The 17,614-nt window shown below is 36.0% G+C and overlaps 1 protein-coding gene across 1 annotated transcript in view; it reads left to right on the forward strand.

The window, feature by feature from the left end:
* Window positions 1-17,614, forward strand: part of Hnrnpr (heterogeneous nuclear ribonucleoprotein R) — a 37,970-nt gene that overhangs the window by 11,383 nt on the left and 8,973 nt on the right. The window contains exons 5-7 of the mRNA XM_015485538.2: window positions 575-688; window positions 13,045-13,108; window positions 16,307-16,518. Of these exons, the coding sequence (XP_015341024.1) occupies window positions 575-688; window positions 13,045-13,108; window positions 16,307-16,518 (390 nt within the window). The remainder of the gene's footprint in view (window positions 1-574; window positions 689-13,044; window positions 13,109-16,306; window positions 16,519-17,614) is intronic.

The raw sequence follows: 17,614 nt of genomic DNA on the forward strand, positions 1-17,614 counted from the left end.
TTTTTTTTTTTTTTTTTTTTTTTTTTTTGTAGAAGGACACAGTACCTTTATTTTATTTTTTATTTTTATGTGGTACTGAGGATTGAATCCAGCACCTCAAATGTGGTAAGCAGGTGCTTTACCACTGAGCTACAACCCCAGCCCTAATCCCACTATTCTTGAGGCTGACACAGGAGGATTGCAAATTCAAAGTCAGCCTGGGCAATTTAGCGATACCCTGTCTCAAAATAAAATTTAAGAAAAGAATCCAAGTGTGGTGATACATGCCTAGGGAAACAGCTACTGGGGAAACAGGGAGGGGATCATAAGTTTACTGCCAGCTCGGACAATTTAGTGAGACCCTGTCAAAATTTAAAAAGAAGGGAGGATGTAGTTCCGTGGTAGAGTGCTTGCCTACTGTATATAAGTCCCTGGCTTCAATCCCCAGTATTGCAAAACAAACGTATCCTAAGATGTTAGGGTACCTATTTAAAAAAATTATTTTTTGTTGAGGTGCCTTTTGAAAGTGATTAATAGATTGATACATGTATGAATAGTTATGTATTCAAGTATAAACATATGTAATTACTTCTAGGCCTTGCTTGAGAGGACTGGTTATACTCTGGATGTAACCACGGGACAGAGGAAATATGGTGGTCCTCCACCAGACAATGTATACTCTGGTGTGCAACCTGGCATTGGAACAGAGGTAAGTGTTCTTTAGCTGTATGCCACAGTCTTTCCATTTTGTTTAGTTGTTCCATCTACTATAAGATAGGAGAAAATACTTGATTCCTTTGGGGATATTCATATATATAATTTTTAGCAAGGATAATCTTTATATAGATACCCACACATCTTGTAAAGAAATGTATTCTTGGAAGTGGTTGCTTAAACCATGTTACTAGCAATAACCATAATAAGGAAGAAGTAGTTGTTTTCTTCTGTTTTTTCTTTTGAATTTTTGGTGCTGGGCCTTGGACCCAGGGCCTCTTACATGCTAAGCATGCTCTCTACCACTGAGCTTTACCTCTGGCCCTGTTTTTGTTTTTTAGCGTCAATAATTTTGAACTGTGTTTGTCTTGCCTCTTTGCCTTCCCCCATTGTGTGGAATGTACTTAGTATTTACTGAGAAACATTATTGATGGGAATAGATTGCAAAAGGGAAGGATATGGAACCAAAGAAAAAAGATTGAGCATGTTACTCCATACTTAAACAAAGAAATAGTTCCTGTTCCATCTGTGCTTTCATAAAAATTTCTCCATATGCCTTTATATTCTAATCTGTTAAGTGGAGAAAACTGCCCAAAGTAACCTCTGTGATAGTATGGACTTTTTCTGATTCAGTGTCTCTATTTATTTTGGAGTACTGGGGATTGAACCCGGGTCTTGTGCATACTAGGCAAGTGTTCTACCACTGAGTCACATTTTCAGCTCTTTCATTGTCTTATATTTTAGTGCCTAGCAGAATGCCAGGAACATAGTTTTATATAATATTTGATGAAAGATTTATGATGGTCATTTCCTTAGAATACTGAAATCATGGACTTCTAAGTAACTTAAAATTTAAGTTTTTAACTTAAAATTCAGGATTTTCTTTAAAACAAAGTGTTTCTTAGGTGATAGTAGTTAAATATTGAAGATGTGGGGTTGGAGTTGTAGTTCAGCGGTAGAGCACTTGCCTAGCATGTGCGAGGCCCTGGGTTCAATCCTCAGCACCACATAAAAATAAATAAACAAAATAAAGGTATTGTGTCCAACTACAACTAAAAAATAAGTGTTAAAAAAAATATTTACGATGTTATTTAGGTATTGGTATCATTTTATTAAGATATTTATTAGAGTTAAATAATTAACTGGTCTTATTATTAGCAAAAAAGTATAATTATCTAACATAAAAATAATATATTGTTTTTTTATACATATAGTAATATACATAATAATAATGTATATATTAGAGTTCCAAGAAATTTTAAGTGTACTCTTTTTTTGGGAGTGGGTACCAGGGGTGCTTAACCACTAAACCAGAGCCAGAGTTCCCCCCCGCCCCCCGCCTTTTTTTTTTTTTTTTTTTTTTTTGGTGAGACAGGACCTCCCTAAGTTCCTTAGGGCCTTGTTAAATTGCTGAGGCTGGCTTTAAACTTGTGATCCTACTGCCTCAGCCTCTTACACTGCTGGGATTATAGGTATGCGTGTGCCACTGCACCTGGCTTTAAGTTTAATCTCTTTTCTTTTTTTTTTTTTTAAGTTGTAGACGCTCACAATATCTTCCTTCCTTCCTTCCTTTCTTTCTTTCTTTTTCTTTGTTTGTTTGTTTCTTTATATGTGATGCTGAGGATCAGTGCCTCATAAGTACAATGCAAGTGCTTAGCCACTGAGCTACAATCCTAACTCCCTAAATTTAATCTTGATTCCCATTTGAGTAACTTTAAAGGAAGCAGTAATGCCTTAGTAAGACTTAAATGATATGCTCTCAAAAGTTAAACCTTACTTTTCAAGTAACAAAAATAATGAAGATAATTATTTCTAGTTATGAAGACAAAGCAAAGATGGCATCATTTGGGGCTGGGGTTATGGCTCAGTGGACGAGCGCTCGCCTAGCACATGTGAGTGCTGGGTTCAATCCTCAGCACCATATAAAAATAAATGAATAAAATAAATATATTGTGTTCAACTACCATCTAAAAAGAAAGTATTTTAAAAAAGATGCCATCGTTTAACATAACTTCTTAGATCTATGTTACCTAATTCTAGTTATGTGTTCTCTTTGTATGGAATGGTTATTGGATTTTGTACTTTGAACTCCTTTTTAATATTATTCCAATTAATATTCTATTTCTCAATATTTAAATTATTAAAAGAAATTCTAAGCATCTTTATTTTTAATGATACCTGAAATCATCTACATATTATTTTGAGTGTCTTTAAAAATTACATTACTTAACTGGTGCAATTGCACATACCTGGAATTCCAGTGGCTCCAGAGGCTGAGGAAGGAGGATCAGAAATTCAAGGCCATCCTGGGCAACTTAGAGAGACCCTGTCTCAAAATAAAAAAATAAATAAAAGGTCTGGGGATGGGAGCTCTAGGTAGAGCATCCCTGGATACCACACAAAAAATTTCTTTTACATTACTTACTATAATATAATGTAATGTTTCGTGATTATTGATAGAGTTGGAATTGGAACTCTGAATCATCTAGGTTCCTTGCAGGAGTAAATGTCATCACTGGAAATCTAGGATACAAGTGAATAATATTTTAGTCTTATTTCTCTTTGGTCCTCTTTAAAAGCCTTCCCATCCTTCATCTTTACCTTCGTTTTCTGCCATGAATCCTTTGAAATCTACATTTATATTTATATTACACCCCCGCACACACACACATACACATGCTAGGTGAGTGCTCTACTGCTGAGCCACAACCCCAGCTCCTGTTTTATATACTTTTTAAGTAATATAGAAATGTGGTTCAGCTTTCTTGAACTGTAGCATGTATTTTTTTCCTAATGGTTTTAATTTTTTTAAAAAATATTTAGTTTTTAGTTGTAGTTGGACACAGTACCTTTATTTAATTTTTATGTGGTGGGAGGATCGAACTCAGGGCCTCGAATGTGCTAGGCAAGTGCTCTACTGCTGAGCCACAACCCAGCCCTTATGGTTTTAAAATTTGTTCTTAGTATTAGAGTTTTTTTTTTTTTTCCTTCTCTTTTTAGACCTGCATATAAAATGAGTAGATTAAAAGTAGAACTGCTTTGCCTTCTCCTTTTTTAATTTGTTTTTCACATTACCTTTATCTTATTTATTATTTATTTTTATGTGGGTACTAAGGATCAAACCCAGTGCCTCACATGTGCTAGGCAGGAGCTCCACCACTGAACCATGAACCCTGCCCATTTTTTTGTTTGTTTGTTTTTAAGATGGCCTGAAACACCCTCAAGAGGGGAATGCAGTTTAAAATTTATCAATGGTATACACCATTCAGCATGTGGTATGCCTGTTAGTATTTCCTAGTTATTACATTTATCTTAGTCTTGTTTCTCCAACTACTTATAAAATTCTTAGGAATAAGGATTAAGTTTATATAATCCTTTTACATTTTCACAGTGCCCAGCTTGGCACAAAATTAGCTGATTATATCTATTTCATAATTATGGAAATGTACTTTTTTAGCCCATTTAATTGGTTTCATTAATGTACTCAGTGGAGACTTACTGTATCTTTGCTTTAGATATTTCTTATATTGCACTGCCTTTTTAGGAAAAAGATAGATTTTTCTATATTTTAACTGTTATTGCATATAGTAAATATTGTTGCAGCAAAATTTCTATATTAAATTACCTGCTTAAGCCACACTTGTCAAGCAGTTTGTTACAACAAAATCCTATATAAAGTCTTATATTCTTCCCATAAAGATAGATTTCATGAGATTTGGCTTAGCTTTTTTGAAAATGAAAGTTTTGATTTTGAAAAATAGGTGTTTAATGTATTGTGTTGCTGATCGAATAAATATTGGTTCTAATTAGTATCATCTTTTCTATAATAAGTTTTGGATTTTGTTCTTTGTTACAATCATTAAAATGTTTTAGGTCTTAATTGAGGACTTTGACATTAAGATCAATGCCTGAGACTGTGGTGGTATTAAAATTAAGTGATGAGAGGATTAATGAGATTTTCTTTGGAGAAGATATACTGTAAATTAATCCTATAAATGAGCACTCATTAACAGACATTGTTGCTAAGTGTCTTGAGAAATATGCAAGAATGATGATGGGTATTGATTTTGAAATGCATTTTTTAGTGTGCCTAGGCCCTCACCTAATTATAGTCTCTTTTTATTATTCAGCTAGTATTGTAAAACAGAAACAAGTTCTGTTTTATTCATTTCCATAACATAAATGTGATAAACATGAGGATCATGGCTATAAAATAAATTATTTTTATTTATTTTTGAGACAAGGTCTTGCTATGTTGCCCAGGCTGATCTCCAGCTTCTGGGCTCAAGTGCACCTCCCACCTTAGCCTTTAGGCCACTATGCCAGTTATAATAAGTTCTTTTTTTTTTTTTTTTTATAGGTGGACACAATTTCTTTATTTTATTTTTATGTGATACTGAGGATTGAACCCAGTGCCTCATGTGCGCTAGGCGCCCGGTCTACCACTGAGCCACAACCCCAGTCCTAAGTTCTTTTTTTTTTTTAATATTTAGTTTTTGTTGTAGGTCAGCACAATATTTTTATGTGGTACTGAGGATCCAACCCAGTGCCTCACACATCCTAGGTGAGCACTTTACCTCTGAGCCACCACCCTGGCCCAATATAATAAGTTCTTATTTGTTTGAAGAGCATAGCACTGATGTTCTGTAGGAATTCAAAAGAGTTGGGTGTGGTGGCACATGCCTGTAATTTTAGCGGCTTAGGAGGCTGAAGCAGGAGGATTTGTAAGTTCAAAGCCAGTTCCAGCAATTTAGCAAGGGCCTAAGCAACTTAGAGAGACTCTATCTCAAAATTTAAAAAAAATTTAAAAAAGGGCTGGGGATGTGGCTCAGTGTTATGTACCTCTGGGTTCAATTCTTGATACCGAAAAGAAAAAGAAAAAAAGAAATAGTTGATTTCCTTCCCTTCCCTCTCCCACGAGGCTTTTTTTATTCCTGTTGAAGTATACCATGGATAGATTGTAGAGAGCTAAAACTTTTCTCAAACCTTGATGGCTAGGGAGTAAAATAACAACTGTTTTTATGATGTTCACTAGATTTTGTTGGTCTAAGGTTTTACAAACCTTTATTTTTTTAGCCTTTTGAATTTTTTTTTTTATGTTAAATTGATCCTGAAATGAGGCCATTTTCTATATCTCATATAAAGCAGTGTTTTCAACTTGTGGCCTTTTTCTTTTCTTTTTTGGTACTGGGGATTGAATTCAGGGGCACTTGGCCACTGAGCCACAACCCCAGCCCTATTTTGTTTTATTTAGAGACAGGGTCTCACTGAGTTGCTTACTACCTCCTCACAGTTGCTGAGGCTGGCTTTGAACTTGTGATTCTCCTGTCTCAGCCTCCCAAGCCACTGGGATTACAGGCATGTGCCACCGTGCCCAGCAATTTGTGGCCTTTTTCTTCATGGATTTTATTGACTGTAAATGTGTTAAGTATTTTTTCTAAAATAAAACAGTATTTGTATGTAAATTGTGTAAGTTGGGCTATTAACAGAGTACAAGGAGCTTGTTCTTGTGAATCATTTCTATTAAGTGATTACTCAGTTCTTAAGTTACTTTTCCTGAAAGCACAGATATTTTTACTTTAGGTTTGCCTAATGAAGCAAACTTGACTGGATCTAAAAATAAGACACAAGTGTTACAAAAGTAGTATAAGGACAAGGCAAGGTGTCTTATGCCAATAGTCCCTGTACTCGGAGACGGAGGCAGGGGGATCCCTTGAGTCTAGGAGTTCAAGACTAGCCTGGGCAGTACAGTAAGACCCTGTCTCCAAAAACTAATAATAATAAAATAAAATAATAAAGTAGTAATATAAGTATCTGACTCTTAGCTATTTGTTGTATGTATTTTCATAGTGTCATTGTGTTCCTTCTTTCTTTGCATATGTATAGTGGATGGGGAGAAAATGTGAGTGATGAAAGATATAATTAAGTACCATTGCATTATATTAATAGAAACATAAAGCAAACCTTAGTTCCCAGACGTGTGTGCGCGCGCGCGCACGCTGGGCATCAAACCCAGACCTTATTAGCACATGCTCCACTTCTGAGTTACAATTCCCAGTCCTTCAGAACAATTTTGAATTCCACAATTACAGATATACTCACAAAGCTGGATTTGTGGTACATGCATGTAATCCCAGCAACTTAGGAAGGTGAGGCAGGAGGATCATGAGTTTAAAGCAAACCTCATCAATTTAGCCAGACCCTAAGCAATTTAGCCAGATCCTGTCTCAAAAATAAAAAATTAAAAGGGCTGGAAATGTGGCTCAGTGGTAAAGTGCTACAGATACACTCACATAAAAATACTCTAATCAGCTAAAGCCAAAGAGTCTAGTTTTAATTATTAATACTAATCATTCTTATGTGTTTCTTGCCTCAGGTCACCTTTATCAGTATCTTTTAGTGCTCTGATCTGTGATATATTTATTTATTTATTTTGGTATTAGGGTGCTTTAAGACCTTGCTAAGTTGTTGAGGCTGGCTTTGAACTTGTGGTCTTCCTGCCTCAGCCTCCCCAGTCACTGGGATTACAGGCATGTGCCTTCATGCCCAGCTAATAAATGTTCTTTGATTAAAACACAGATTAGTATTTGGTTGATACACAGGGTGGTGTAGTTGAAGCTGTTGAAAAGGGGTTGGATTCTGAATTTTTTTTAAAGGTAGATCTAACTGGATTTATTGACAGGTTGGATAAATGAGAGAAAGGAGCCAAGGATGACTTCAAGGCTTTTTGACCTGAGCAGCTAAAAAGAATGGAATTGTCATTTACTGAAATGAGGAAAACTGTAGAGAAGAGCAAGTTAGCAGGGTTGAAAAATAGTTCAGTCCTGGACATGTTATGAGTGAGATGTCTCTTGGACATCCAAGTGGAACTCTTGAGTAAGTAGATGCTTAAATGAGCCTGAAGTTCAGGGGAGAGCCTGACTGGAGATTATAAATGTGGGAAATATAGCATTTAAATGATATTTTAAAACCGTAAGTTTTGGAAGGAAGTGAATCCCTCTAAGGAAATCACCAAGGAAATGTTTGTAGCTAGTGCAGAGGTTTAAGATCTGAGTACCCAGCCTTCCAACAGTTAGAGTTGAGGAGATGAAGGGAACCAGGAAAGGAGACATGAGAAGGTGGGGGGGGGGGCGTGTAAAGAGAAAAAATAGGTGTGTAGAGTCCCAGAAGTCAGCTGTCAGCTGAACAAAGTGTCCACAGAATGAGTAACTGCTCAGTTTTATCAGAGTTTCCAGATAAGATGAGAATTGAGAATTAATTTAGTTTGGTTGTGACAACATAAAGTTATTGTAATCTTGACAACAGTGGTGGTGAAAGCCAGATTCAGAGAAGATTCATAACCACATGTGAGAGATGAGGAATTTGAGATAACAAACGCATGAGAAATTTTACTGTGACAGGCAGCAGAGAAATGGACAATAGAGTCAAAATATATTTCTGCTTAAATTAAAAAAAATTTTTTTTTAGTTGTAGATGGACACGATATATTTGTTTTTATTTATTTATTTTTATGTGGTGCTGAGGATTGAACCCAGGGCCTCAAGTGTGCGAGGCAAGCGCTCCGCCACTGAGCTACAACCCCAGCCCCTGCTCAAATTTTAATGAATTTATAACATTTGTGTGCAATTAAAAAGATCTAGTAGAAAGGAAAGTTTGAAGGTGAAATCTTTCCTAGAGTAAATGTTCTTCAGTAGGAGATGAAATGGGATTTACTATACAAATTAAAAAGTATGAAGTAACGCTGGCATGGAGATACACGCCTGTAATCCCAGTGACTTGGGAGGCCGAGGCAGGAGGATTGCAAATTCAAAGCCTGCCTCAGCAACTGTACAAGGCACTAAGCAGCTAAGCTAGACCCTATCTCAAAAAATAAAAGTGCTATAGATGTTGCTTAGTGTTTAAGCACTTCTGGGTTCAGTCCCTGGAACTTAAAAAACAAGTATGAGGTGTATGTTCATTCATACATCCAAAGATGAATAGCTGTTACTGAGCATGTGCTCAATGCCTGGAATAAATAAAATAAGGAATATGACGTGGGCTTTCTGCTGTCCTGGAGGATCATTTCTTTTTGCTGGTGTTATTTCCAGATGAGGAAATTGAAACTCACTGATTAAGAAACTTGCTCAAGGTAACTAAGTTTTTTTTTTGTTTTTGAGGAGGAAAAGTTTATTTAAGGGCTTACGGTTTCAGAGGTCTCAGTCCATATACATCCAGCTCCATCATGGCAGAAGAGTATGGCAGAGGGAAATAGCTCATGTGGTGATCAGGAAGCAGAGAGCCTAAGATGTATTTGATTCCAATATAGTCTAACATCCACCATCTCTCATATTCTTAGTGTCTTCATTGCTGTCACCCTGCTAGGTCAACCCACCATCATATCTTGCGGGATTGCCCTGTACAATTAATTTTCTTCCAGTTGTCAGAATGTTCCTTTTAGAACATAGGTCATCACTCAGTCATTTGTCTGCTCAGAACTTACATGGCTTTCTAGCATGTCAGGATTAAGATAAATAATGTTTTAACTTATCCCCCACCTCCTTTTTTTTTTAAGTTGTAGATGAACACAATACCTTTATTTTTATGTGGTGCTGAGGATCAGACCCAGTGCCTCATATGTATCTTGCAAGCACTCTACCACTGAGTTACAGCCCCAGCCCCTCTGGCCTCTTTTTTCCACCACTGTTATTGGAATGGCCCCTTTTATTCCAGTCACTGACCTATTTTTTGTTCTTCAAATGTTAAGTGTGTTCCCATTTTCTCAACTTAAGAGTGCTCTTTCCTCAGCTATTTACTTAATTTTTGCTTTAGATCTGAGCTCAAATTTACCTCCTTAGAAATGCCCTCTTGGGGCTAGGGATGTGGCTCAAGCGGTAGCGCGCTCGCCTGGCATGCGTGCAGCCCGGGTTCGATCCTCAGCACCACATACAAAGATGTTGTGTCTGCCGAAAACTAAAAAATAAATAAAAATTTTTTTTTAAAAAAAAATGCCCTCTTATTTAAAATACAATGTCATCATCTATCCCCTCTTCACATTATTTTTTTTTTTCTTAATACCTCTTGAAATCATAGGTTTTGTTTGTTTGTTTTAGTAATAGGAATTGAAATCAGGGTTATTTAACCACTGGGCCACATCCCTAGCCCATTTTATTTTCTTTTTTGAGGCAGGGTCTCATTAAATTGCTGAGGCAGGCTTTGAACTTGAGATCATTCTCCCTTGGCCTCCCGAGTCACTGGGATTACAGGCGGGTTCCATTGCCTCCAGCTGGAATTGTAGTTTATTTTAAATTTTTTCCTTTATGTCAGTTGACTATAAGCTTAATGAATGCCCAGACATTGTGGGTAGTTGCTGTATTTCTAGAATCTAGAAAAATATATGGCATATGAGTTCAAGGTATGTGAACTTGTCTCATAAAAGATTTGGACAAGATCTATGGATAGGGAGGGAGCCATTTTTTTTGTACACACAAGGCATTATACAGTGGAGCGACTTCATGTTGATACTAAAAGAATGATTGATGTAGATGGTAATAGGAGGGATTGAAAGTAAGAGGTTTCTGTTTAGGGAACTATTTCTTTAGTCACCAGGGGTGGATTGGGAGATGGATTGGTAGTGGAGGACAACAGAAATTATGTTCTGAAGAGTAATAGGAGTAATATTACTGAAGAGTAATAGGAAAGATCATTGGAGCTAATTAATTGGGATGGGTTTTAATTATGTTGATTTTAGGGAAAAAAGAAAACATTTGTTAAAATTATCTTCATCATAGTTTAGAAAATATAACTAAGGAAAAAGTAAAATTAGAAGTTTTTTCATGCATTGATAACCACTGTGAGCATTATTCTGATATATTCATACTTGTCTATACGTGTATCTACACACATATATTTAAAAAATTGCTGGCCTTACTGATTATTTAAGGTAAAATGAGGACAACCAAGAGGAATTGTTATTTTACTTTATTATTTTTTTGTCGTGCTGGAGCTCAAATGTGTGGCATGCAAGGCAAGTGTTCTCCCGCTGAGCTGCCCCTCACCTCAAGAGAAGAATTATTTAATGGACAGTGGGAGATACAGAAGTAGTTCCTGAGATGTAGATCAGAGAAATGACATAGCTGTAGGCCTTGGGAATGGATGTCAATTTAAAAAAAATTTTTTTAATATTTATTTTTTAGTTGTAGTTGGACACAATACCTTCATTTTATTTATTTATTTTTATGTGGTGCTGAGGATCGAACCCAGGGCTTTGCATGTGCTAGGTGAGCGCTCTCCCACTAAGCCAGCCACAACCCCAGCCCCAGGATGTTAACTTTTAAAAACTTAAGAAAATACAGTGAAGGAGGAAGCTGGGAATGAGGATAGGGACCTCAAGGAGATAGAAGAATTGGAATAGCTGATGTGTGAGAATCATAAGAAGCAAGCATGTTTATTGTGGAAAGATTGTCTCAAGGTAGCATTAACTGTTGTAGAGCTTAACTTCAGAATCTTAATGTTCAGTGTTAATTTTAGAGTCTTTGGATTGCTGTTATTCCTCCATTGTCTATTGTTCAGGTCATTGTTCAGAATGTAAAATAAAATATTGATGAAGGTGAGTTTGACTAGAAAATTTCTCTCACGTAAATATTCATTTCTCTTTTATTAAAGTATATAAATTGCAAATGTTTTAACATAATCACTCCTTTTGATGTTGTTGACATTGCAGAAACTTAAAATTATAGTAGTAAACACTTAAGGTTTTTTTAGTGTTTTTATTTGTTTCTTATTTATTTATTGTGGTATTGACTCTTGAACCCAGGGCCTTGTATATGTTAAACACAAATACTATACCGCTGAGCTACATCCCAAGCTTATTATTTTAAGACAGGCTCTTGCTGAATTGCCTCTTGCTGGACTTGAATTTGCAATCCTCCTGCCTCAGCCTCCCAAGTAGCTGAAATTATAGGTTTAAACCACTGTGCCTGGCTTATACTAAGTTTTTGACTGTTTAATTATCATTGTATATTATAATTTAACCCTACTTATACTATGTGTGTGTGTTTATATTTAATTTTATTTGGTGGTGCTGGGGATCGAACCCAGGGCCTTATGCATGCAAGGCAAGTACTCTACTCACTGAGCTATATCCCCAGCCCCTAAATAATTTTATAATTAAAGATATATCAAGTTCTCCAAATACTAAAATGTGTATATATATATATATATATATATATATATATATATTTTTTTTTTTTTTTTAATTTCATACCTTAAAATTTAATATCCTGGCCAGGTGATGTGGTGTACACTTGTAGTCTCAGCTACTTGGGAGACTGAGGTGGAAGGATCACTTGAGCCCAGGAGTTAGTTCAAGGCCAGCCAGCCTCAGCAACATAGTGAGGCCTTGTCTCCCAAAAAAAAAAAAAAAAAAAATTTTTTTTTTTTTTGGTGAGAACAGAGGGTATGCGTTTATCACCTGTGGAAAAGAAGCTGCACAGGAAGCTGTGAAACTGGCATGTGATAAACAAATATCCATTGTCTGGCAGGTTACTATTTGAGAGAATACGCTTCAATTAAAAATATTTACAGTTAATATTGTTTTATTTTCTGTTATTGCCTTGGATGTTTTTATATTGGCTAAGTTGATATGTGACCTTTGCTATTTTTTCTGACTATAAAAGTTAAAAAAAAATTACCCAAGAAATAATGTTTATAGAAAGTTTTCCATAATTCTTAAAAAAAATTTTTTTTTTTAATATCCTGATAGACAAAGGAATAAAGCACTGGAGTTTCTGAAAAATACCAAATTTACTGTTTAAATGATAAAAAAATTTTAGAGTTGAGAAAATTTGAGGATGGCCATATCAATCTTATTATTGTTTTTTAAAAAATATAAATATATTTCTGTGAAGATATATATACCCTTTATTTTTTTTAATATTTATTTTTTAGTTGTAGTCAGACACAATACCTTTATTTTATTTTTTATTTATTTTAATGTGGTGCTGAGGATCGAACCCAGGGCCTCTCATGTGCTAGGCTAGCGCGCTACCTCTGAGTCACAACTCCAGCCCCCCCTTTATTGTTTTTATGAGAAAAAACAAGTTATAAAAATTCAAATTAAAGTTATTAACAAGTACAAATTTTGCATGCTCTTGTCAGAATAGGCTATTGTTTTTTGTTGCTAATATTAAAATTATTATGAAAATAAGAGTTATCTTTAGCTCTGCAAGTCAACTGCAAGATTCAAGTTGTCTTTATTCGACCTTAACCATTTTCTCCTCTGCCCCGTGGCTGGGTGAGGGGAGAAGGGTTAGGTAGGCTGCACTCTAAAATTAAATGCCAATATTGGATTCTAATAAGGAGGTTTTATTTCAGGTCTTTGTAGGTAAAATACCAAGAGATTTATATGAAGATGAGTTGGTGCCCCTGTTTGAGAAGGCTGGACCCATTTGGGATCTCCGTCTTATGATGGATCCACTGTCTGGTCAGAACAGAGGGTATGCATTTATCACCTTCTGTGGAAAAGAAGCTGCACAGGAAGCTGTGAAACTGGTATGCAATAAACAAATGTCCACTGTCTAGCAGGTTACTATTTGAGAGAATAAGCTTCAATTAAAAATATTTGCAGTTAATATTGTTTTATTTTCTATTGTTACTTTGGGTATTTTTATATTGGCTAAGTTGATAGTGACCTTTGCTATTTTTTTCTGACTATAAAAGTTAAAAAAAATAACCCCAAAAATAATGTTTATAGAAAGTCTTCCACAATTCTAAGAAGTTAACCAATAGGTTGATTAGTATCAAAAGTTTTCATTATTTAGCCTCTACAGATTTTTCTTTTTTTTTTTTTAAATATTTATTTATTTATTTATTTTAGTTTTCGGCGACACAACATCTTTGTTTGTATGTGGTGCTGAGGATCGAACCCGGGCTGCACGCATGCCAGGCGAGCGTGCTACCGCTTGAGCCACATCCCCAGCCCCAGATTTTTCTTTTGGTTTTAGACAAAAATGATGTTTGTTCCTGCAGTTAAACTTTAGGATTGACATTTAGGTAAAATGAAGGCTGAGTTGGGTTCTGGAGAACACAATGAGATGACCAACTTTTAGGATTCAGTTCAGGAAATGGTTGTGAGTCTGTTCTATTATTTTTCTCACAACCTAATCACACAATTTATTTTCTAATCGTATTCTTTTTATTTCTAAGCCATTGAGTCCATCTTTAATCTTTCTCTCCTTTTCTACTACTTGATAGCCAGCCTTCTCTTAGAGAATTTCCTTCCTCCAATGCTTTTTACCATTTTGTGCTTATTTTAGAACAGTAGTAAATTCTGTAAATAGTATTTTTACTCCTATCTGAAGATACGTCTTTTTGTCATTTGGTATCATTATTTTTTGGCATATTCTTGTCCAGCATCTAAGGACCTAGTCTACCTGCTTAACCAGGTAACCTTTTTCACTAAAGATTTTGGTGTCATTAGTGGGCTCTGATTTAGTTCCTCTCGTAGCTTGATCAGAATTTTAGTTTTTATTGGGATTTGTCTTCCACATTTATTTAATATTAAGAAACATTCAGGGGCTGGGGATGTGGCTCAAGCGGTAGCGCGCTCGCCTGGCATGCGTGCGGCCCGGGTTAGATCCTCAGCACCACATACAAACAAAGATGTTGTGTCCATCAAAAACTAAAAAATAAATATTTAAAAAAAAAAAAAAAAAAAACNTATTACCTAAGTTTTAATTTTTTTTTTTTTTTTTTTTTTTTTGTCATCCAGACATTCTATCCTTTTTCCTTCCTTGAAGCTGTAATCTGTTGGTGTTCTGATTTTAGCTTTTCTTTAAATCTGAAGATTGCTTCAAGCTCATGTTCTTCTTCTGTCCTAAATTGACTTTTTCTAGTTCTTTTAATATCTATGTGGATGGCTATTCAAGGTCCTAGAATCCTAGTTCTCTAACCACCTCATCTCTAGTCCTTGACTTGATCTCTGCCATATCCAGATCACATTCTGGAATTTGTCGGGAGAAAGTCTACACACTCTGAATCTTTGATTTCTAGCATCCCACCTTGTAACCACCGCCTCTGCCCATTATAATTATGATGGTCAAATATCTCTATTGGCACAGTTCTTTGACCTCATCATGTTTTATTATTTTATTATGTAGCTCCTTTCTGGCTACATGTTCATTTACTCATTCCTTCAGCAGGTGTTTATTAAAGTGCCTGTTAAATGCTGGCATTGTGCTATGTATTAAGATACTGTGGTGAATGAGAGACCTATTCTCCACCGCCTATATTCTGGGAAGGGAGTCAAGAATAAAAAATTAAAGAAATATGTAACATGATGTGGTAAAACACTCTGAAGGGGAAAATATGGGATATTTAGCTAGGGAATAGGTACTATCCCTGTTTACATGGTTATGGAAGGCTTTTCTGATAAGGTGACATTTCAACTAAGATTTAAAGGATGAGGAGGATGTAGCATACCAAGAGAAAGGGGGGGGGGCTAAGCACATTCCAAGAGAGCAAGACATGCTAGTGCTCCACAGCAAGAAGGAACTCGGTCTGTGAAAGTACCTAAGAGAAGGCTAATGTCACTGAAGGATAAAATTAGGAGTAGAATTAGAGGAGATAGGCAGGGCTTCTGTAGACCATGTAAGGAATCTGAATTTTATTGTGTAGATAATGGGAAGGTATTTGAAGATTTTAAGCAAGTAATAACACCTGTTTCATGTTTACAGAATATTATGTCTGCTGTTTTGTGGATAAGGGCTTAGCAATGGGATCGAGAGTAGAAACTTGGGCTGGGTATGGTGGCACATGCTTGTATTCCCAGCTTCTCAGGAGGCTGAGGTAGGGGAGGATACAAGTTCCAGAACAGCTTCAGCAACTTAGGGAGACTTGTCTCACCATAAAAAAATGAGAGGACTGGGGTTGTACCTTAGTGATAAAGCACCCCTGGGTTCAAACCCTTGTGCAGGGAGTAGAAGCTGGTAAATTAGATGAGGCTGTCATAGGAGATAAAATACAAGACTGGACTAGGGCAATAGCAGTGGAGATGGAGAGATGTTAATGGGTTTGGAAGTGAATGGGAGAGATGAAGGAAGAAATCAAAAATGTCTTAATTTGTGCTTTAGAACTCAGTGGATGGTGTTCATTAGAGAGGTCTAGAGAAGACAGATTTGGGACATGGTGGTGTATGGGACATCTTAAATTTGTCAACAGGGCTATGTTAAATAAGCAGACACATGGAATTTAGAGAAGTGTGGACTAGAAATCTAAGCACTTACAGGGATTTATATTAATAATTTGTTTTTTAAGGTTCTTGATAGTTTTATAAATTATGAGTTCATGTATATTAATTAATACTCTTAAAACATTGTAGAATGTTAAATTTAAATGTCAAAATACAGTAGTTGGGCCTGTTGTGGCCGTACCTTTAGGATCCTAAAATTAATAGGGAACATGAAATATTGTCCCAAATCCTGTATCTAATTATGCTGATATAATTGTGTACTAGGTAATTAGTGACTCATTTTGAGGCTTTTTCAATTATATTTTGCTTCTCGGCAAGTGGATTTAGGTCTGCCTAATCGCTAGATGTGTGGTGGATGCTTTTGGCTTATATATCTGGCTGTTGGTTTAACAGAGGGTTTGGTGGACGTTATTCTCTATCATCAACCCGATGACAAAAAGAAGAATCGGGGGTTCTGCTTCCTTGAATATGAGGATCACAAGTCAGCAGCACAAGCCAGACGTCGGCTGATGAGTGGAAAAGTAAAAGTATGGGGAAATGTAGTTACAGTTGAATGGGCTGACCCTGTGGAAGAACCAGATCCAGAAGTCATGGCTAAGGTAAATGCAGTTCCTTGGGGTGGGGGTAGATTATCATTTCGATTTTTGTACCCAGAAAACAGCTCAATCTTTTCGAGTTTATAATAAATACAATTTATAGCTCTTGACTTCTAATTGCTTAGACAAGGAGCTGATTTAACACTGAAGCAATAACTTGTCTTGGTATCCAGAAATTTCTGTTAACCATCCCTTTTCCTGCAGATTAACTGTACCAAAGGAACTGAAATTAAGTCCCTTCAATTAAGTATTTTGTATACACTGAGTATTTGTTTAGTGTTAGGTGTCATTGGGGGCATGAAAGTTTAAAATTAAAGACAAGGTCTTATTGAATAGAGAAGTAATGTTTTAGAGATTATAAATTATAGTTTTCATTGACCATAGTATGACTTTTATTACATGGCTATGAATTATATTTTATAGCTAATTTATCTTTCTTTAATTTATTTTTTTAACATAATTTCCCTTGGAATATTCCCCATGAAAAAAGACAAAGTATTGTCATGTTTGCTTTTATTTGATAGTGGCAAAATATGAATGATAAGCCCTGTAGAGAGCCCTCAGTTCCCTCCTTAGCCCTGTGCTTGCATTGTCAGGACCTTTGCTTGGTGAAAGGTGGTGCCATGATTCCTGGTTCTGTAGCCTTTCCTTTAGGTGACTCCTGAGATTAAAGGGACACACCAGAATTATATCTCTGCTGCTTGCAGTGTGTTCTTGGGTATTGGTGTTGCCTCATCCCTTCTCAGGGAGGCAGCATCTCTATGGATGGCTATGAGTTAGTGGACTGGATTCTTCATGACTGAGCATGATTTTCTTCAAGGTTTTTATTCCAGGTTTTGAGGAAGCAAATGAAAACTAACTTTGATTAGTTAGGAGAACTCTAGTTTACACTAGTATGGTATAAGTCTTTGCAGGCAAAGATGTCTTTGGGTTAAGCAGAGAAGGTCCCTGGGAATGAACTAGAGAAGCCCTGAGAAGTGCTGCTCAGTGTCTCTCATCTCATTCCTTGAGTAGATGGGGGGGGGGAATAGGTGTCTAGAAAAGGGATTAGGAGTCTGGCCCTGTTTTTTTTTTTTTTTTTTTTTTTTTTTTTTTTTTT

Source organism: Marmota marmota, unplaced genomic scaffold (genome assembly GCF_001458135.2).
Source record: "Marmota marmota marmota unplaced genomic scaffold, marMar, whole genome shotgun sequence".
In the NCBI taxonomy this organism is placed as follows: domain Eukaryota; kingdom Metazoa; phylum Chordata; class Mammalia; order Rodentia; family Sciuridae; genus Marmota; species Marmota marmota.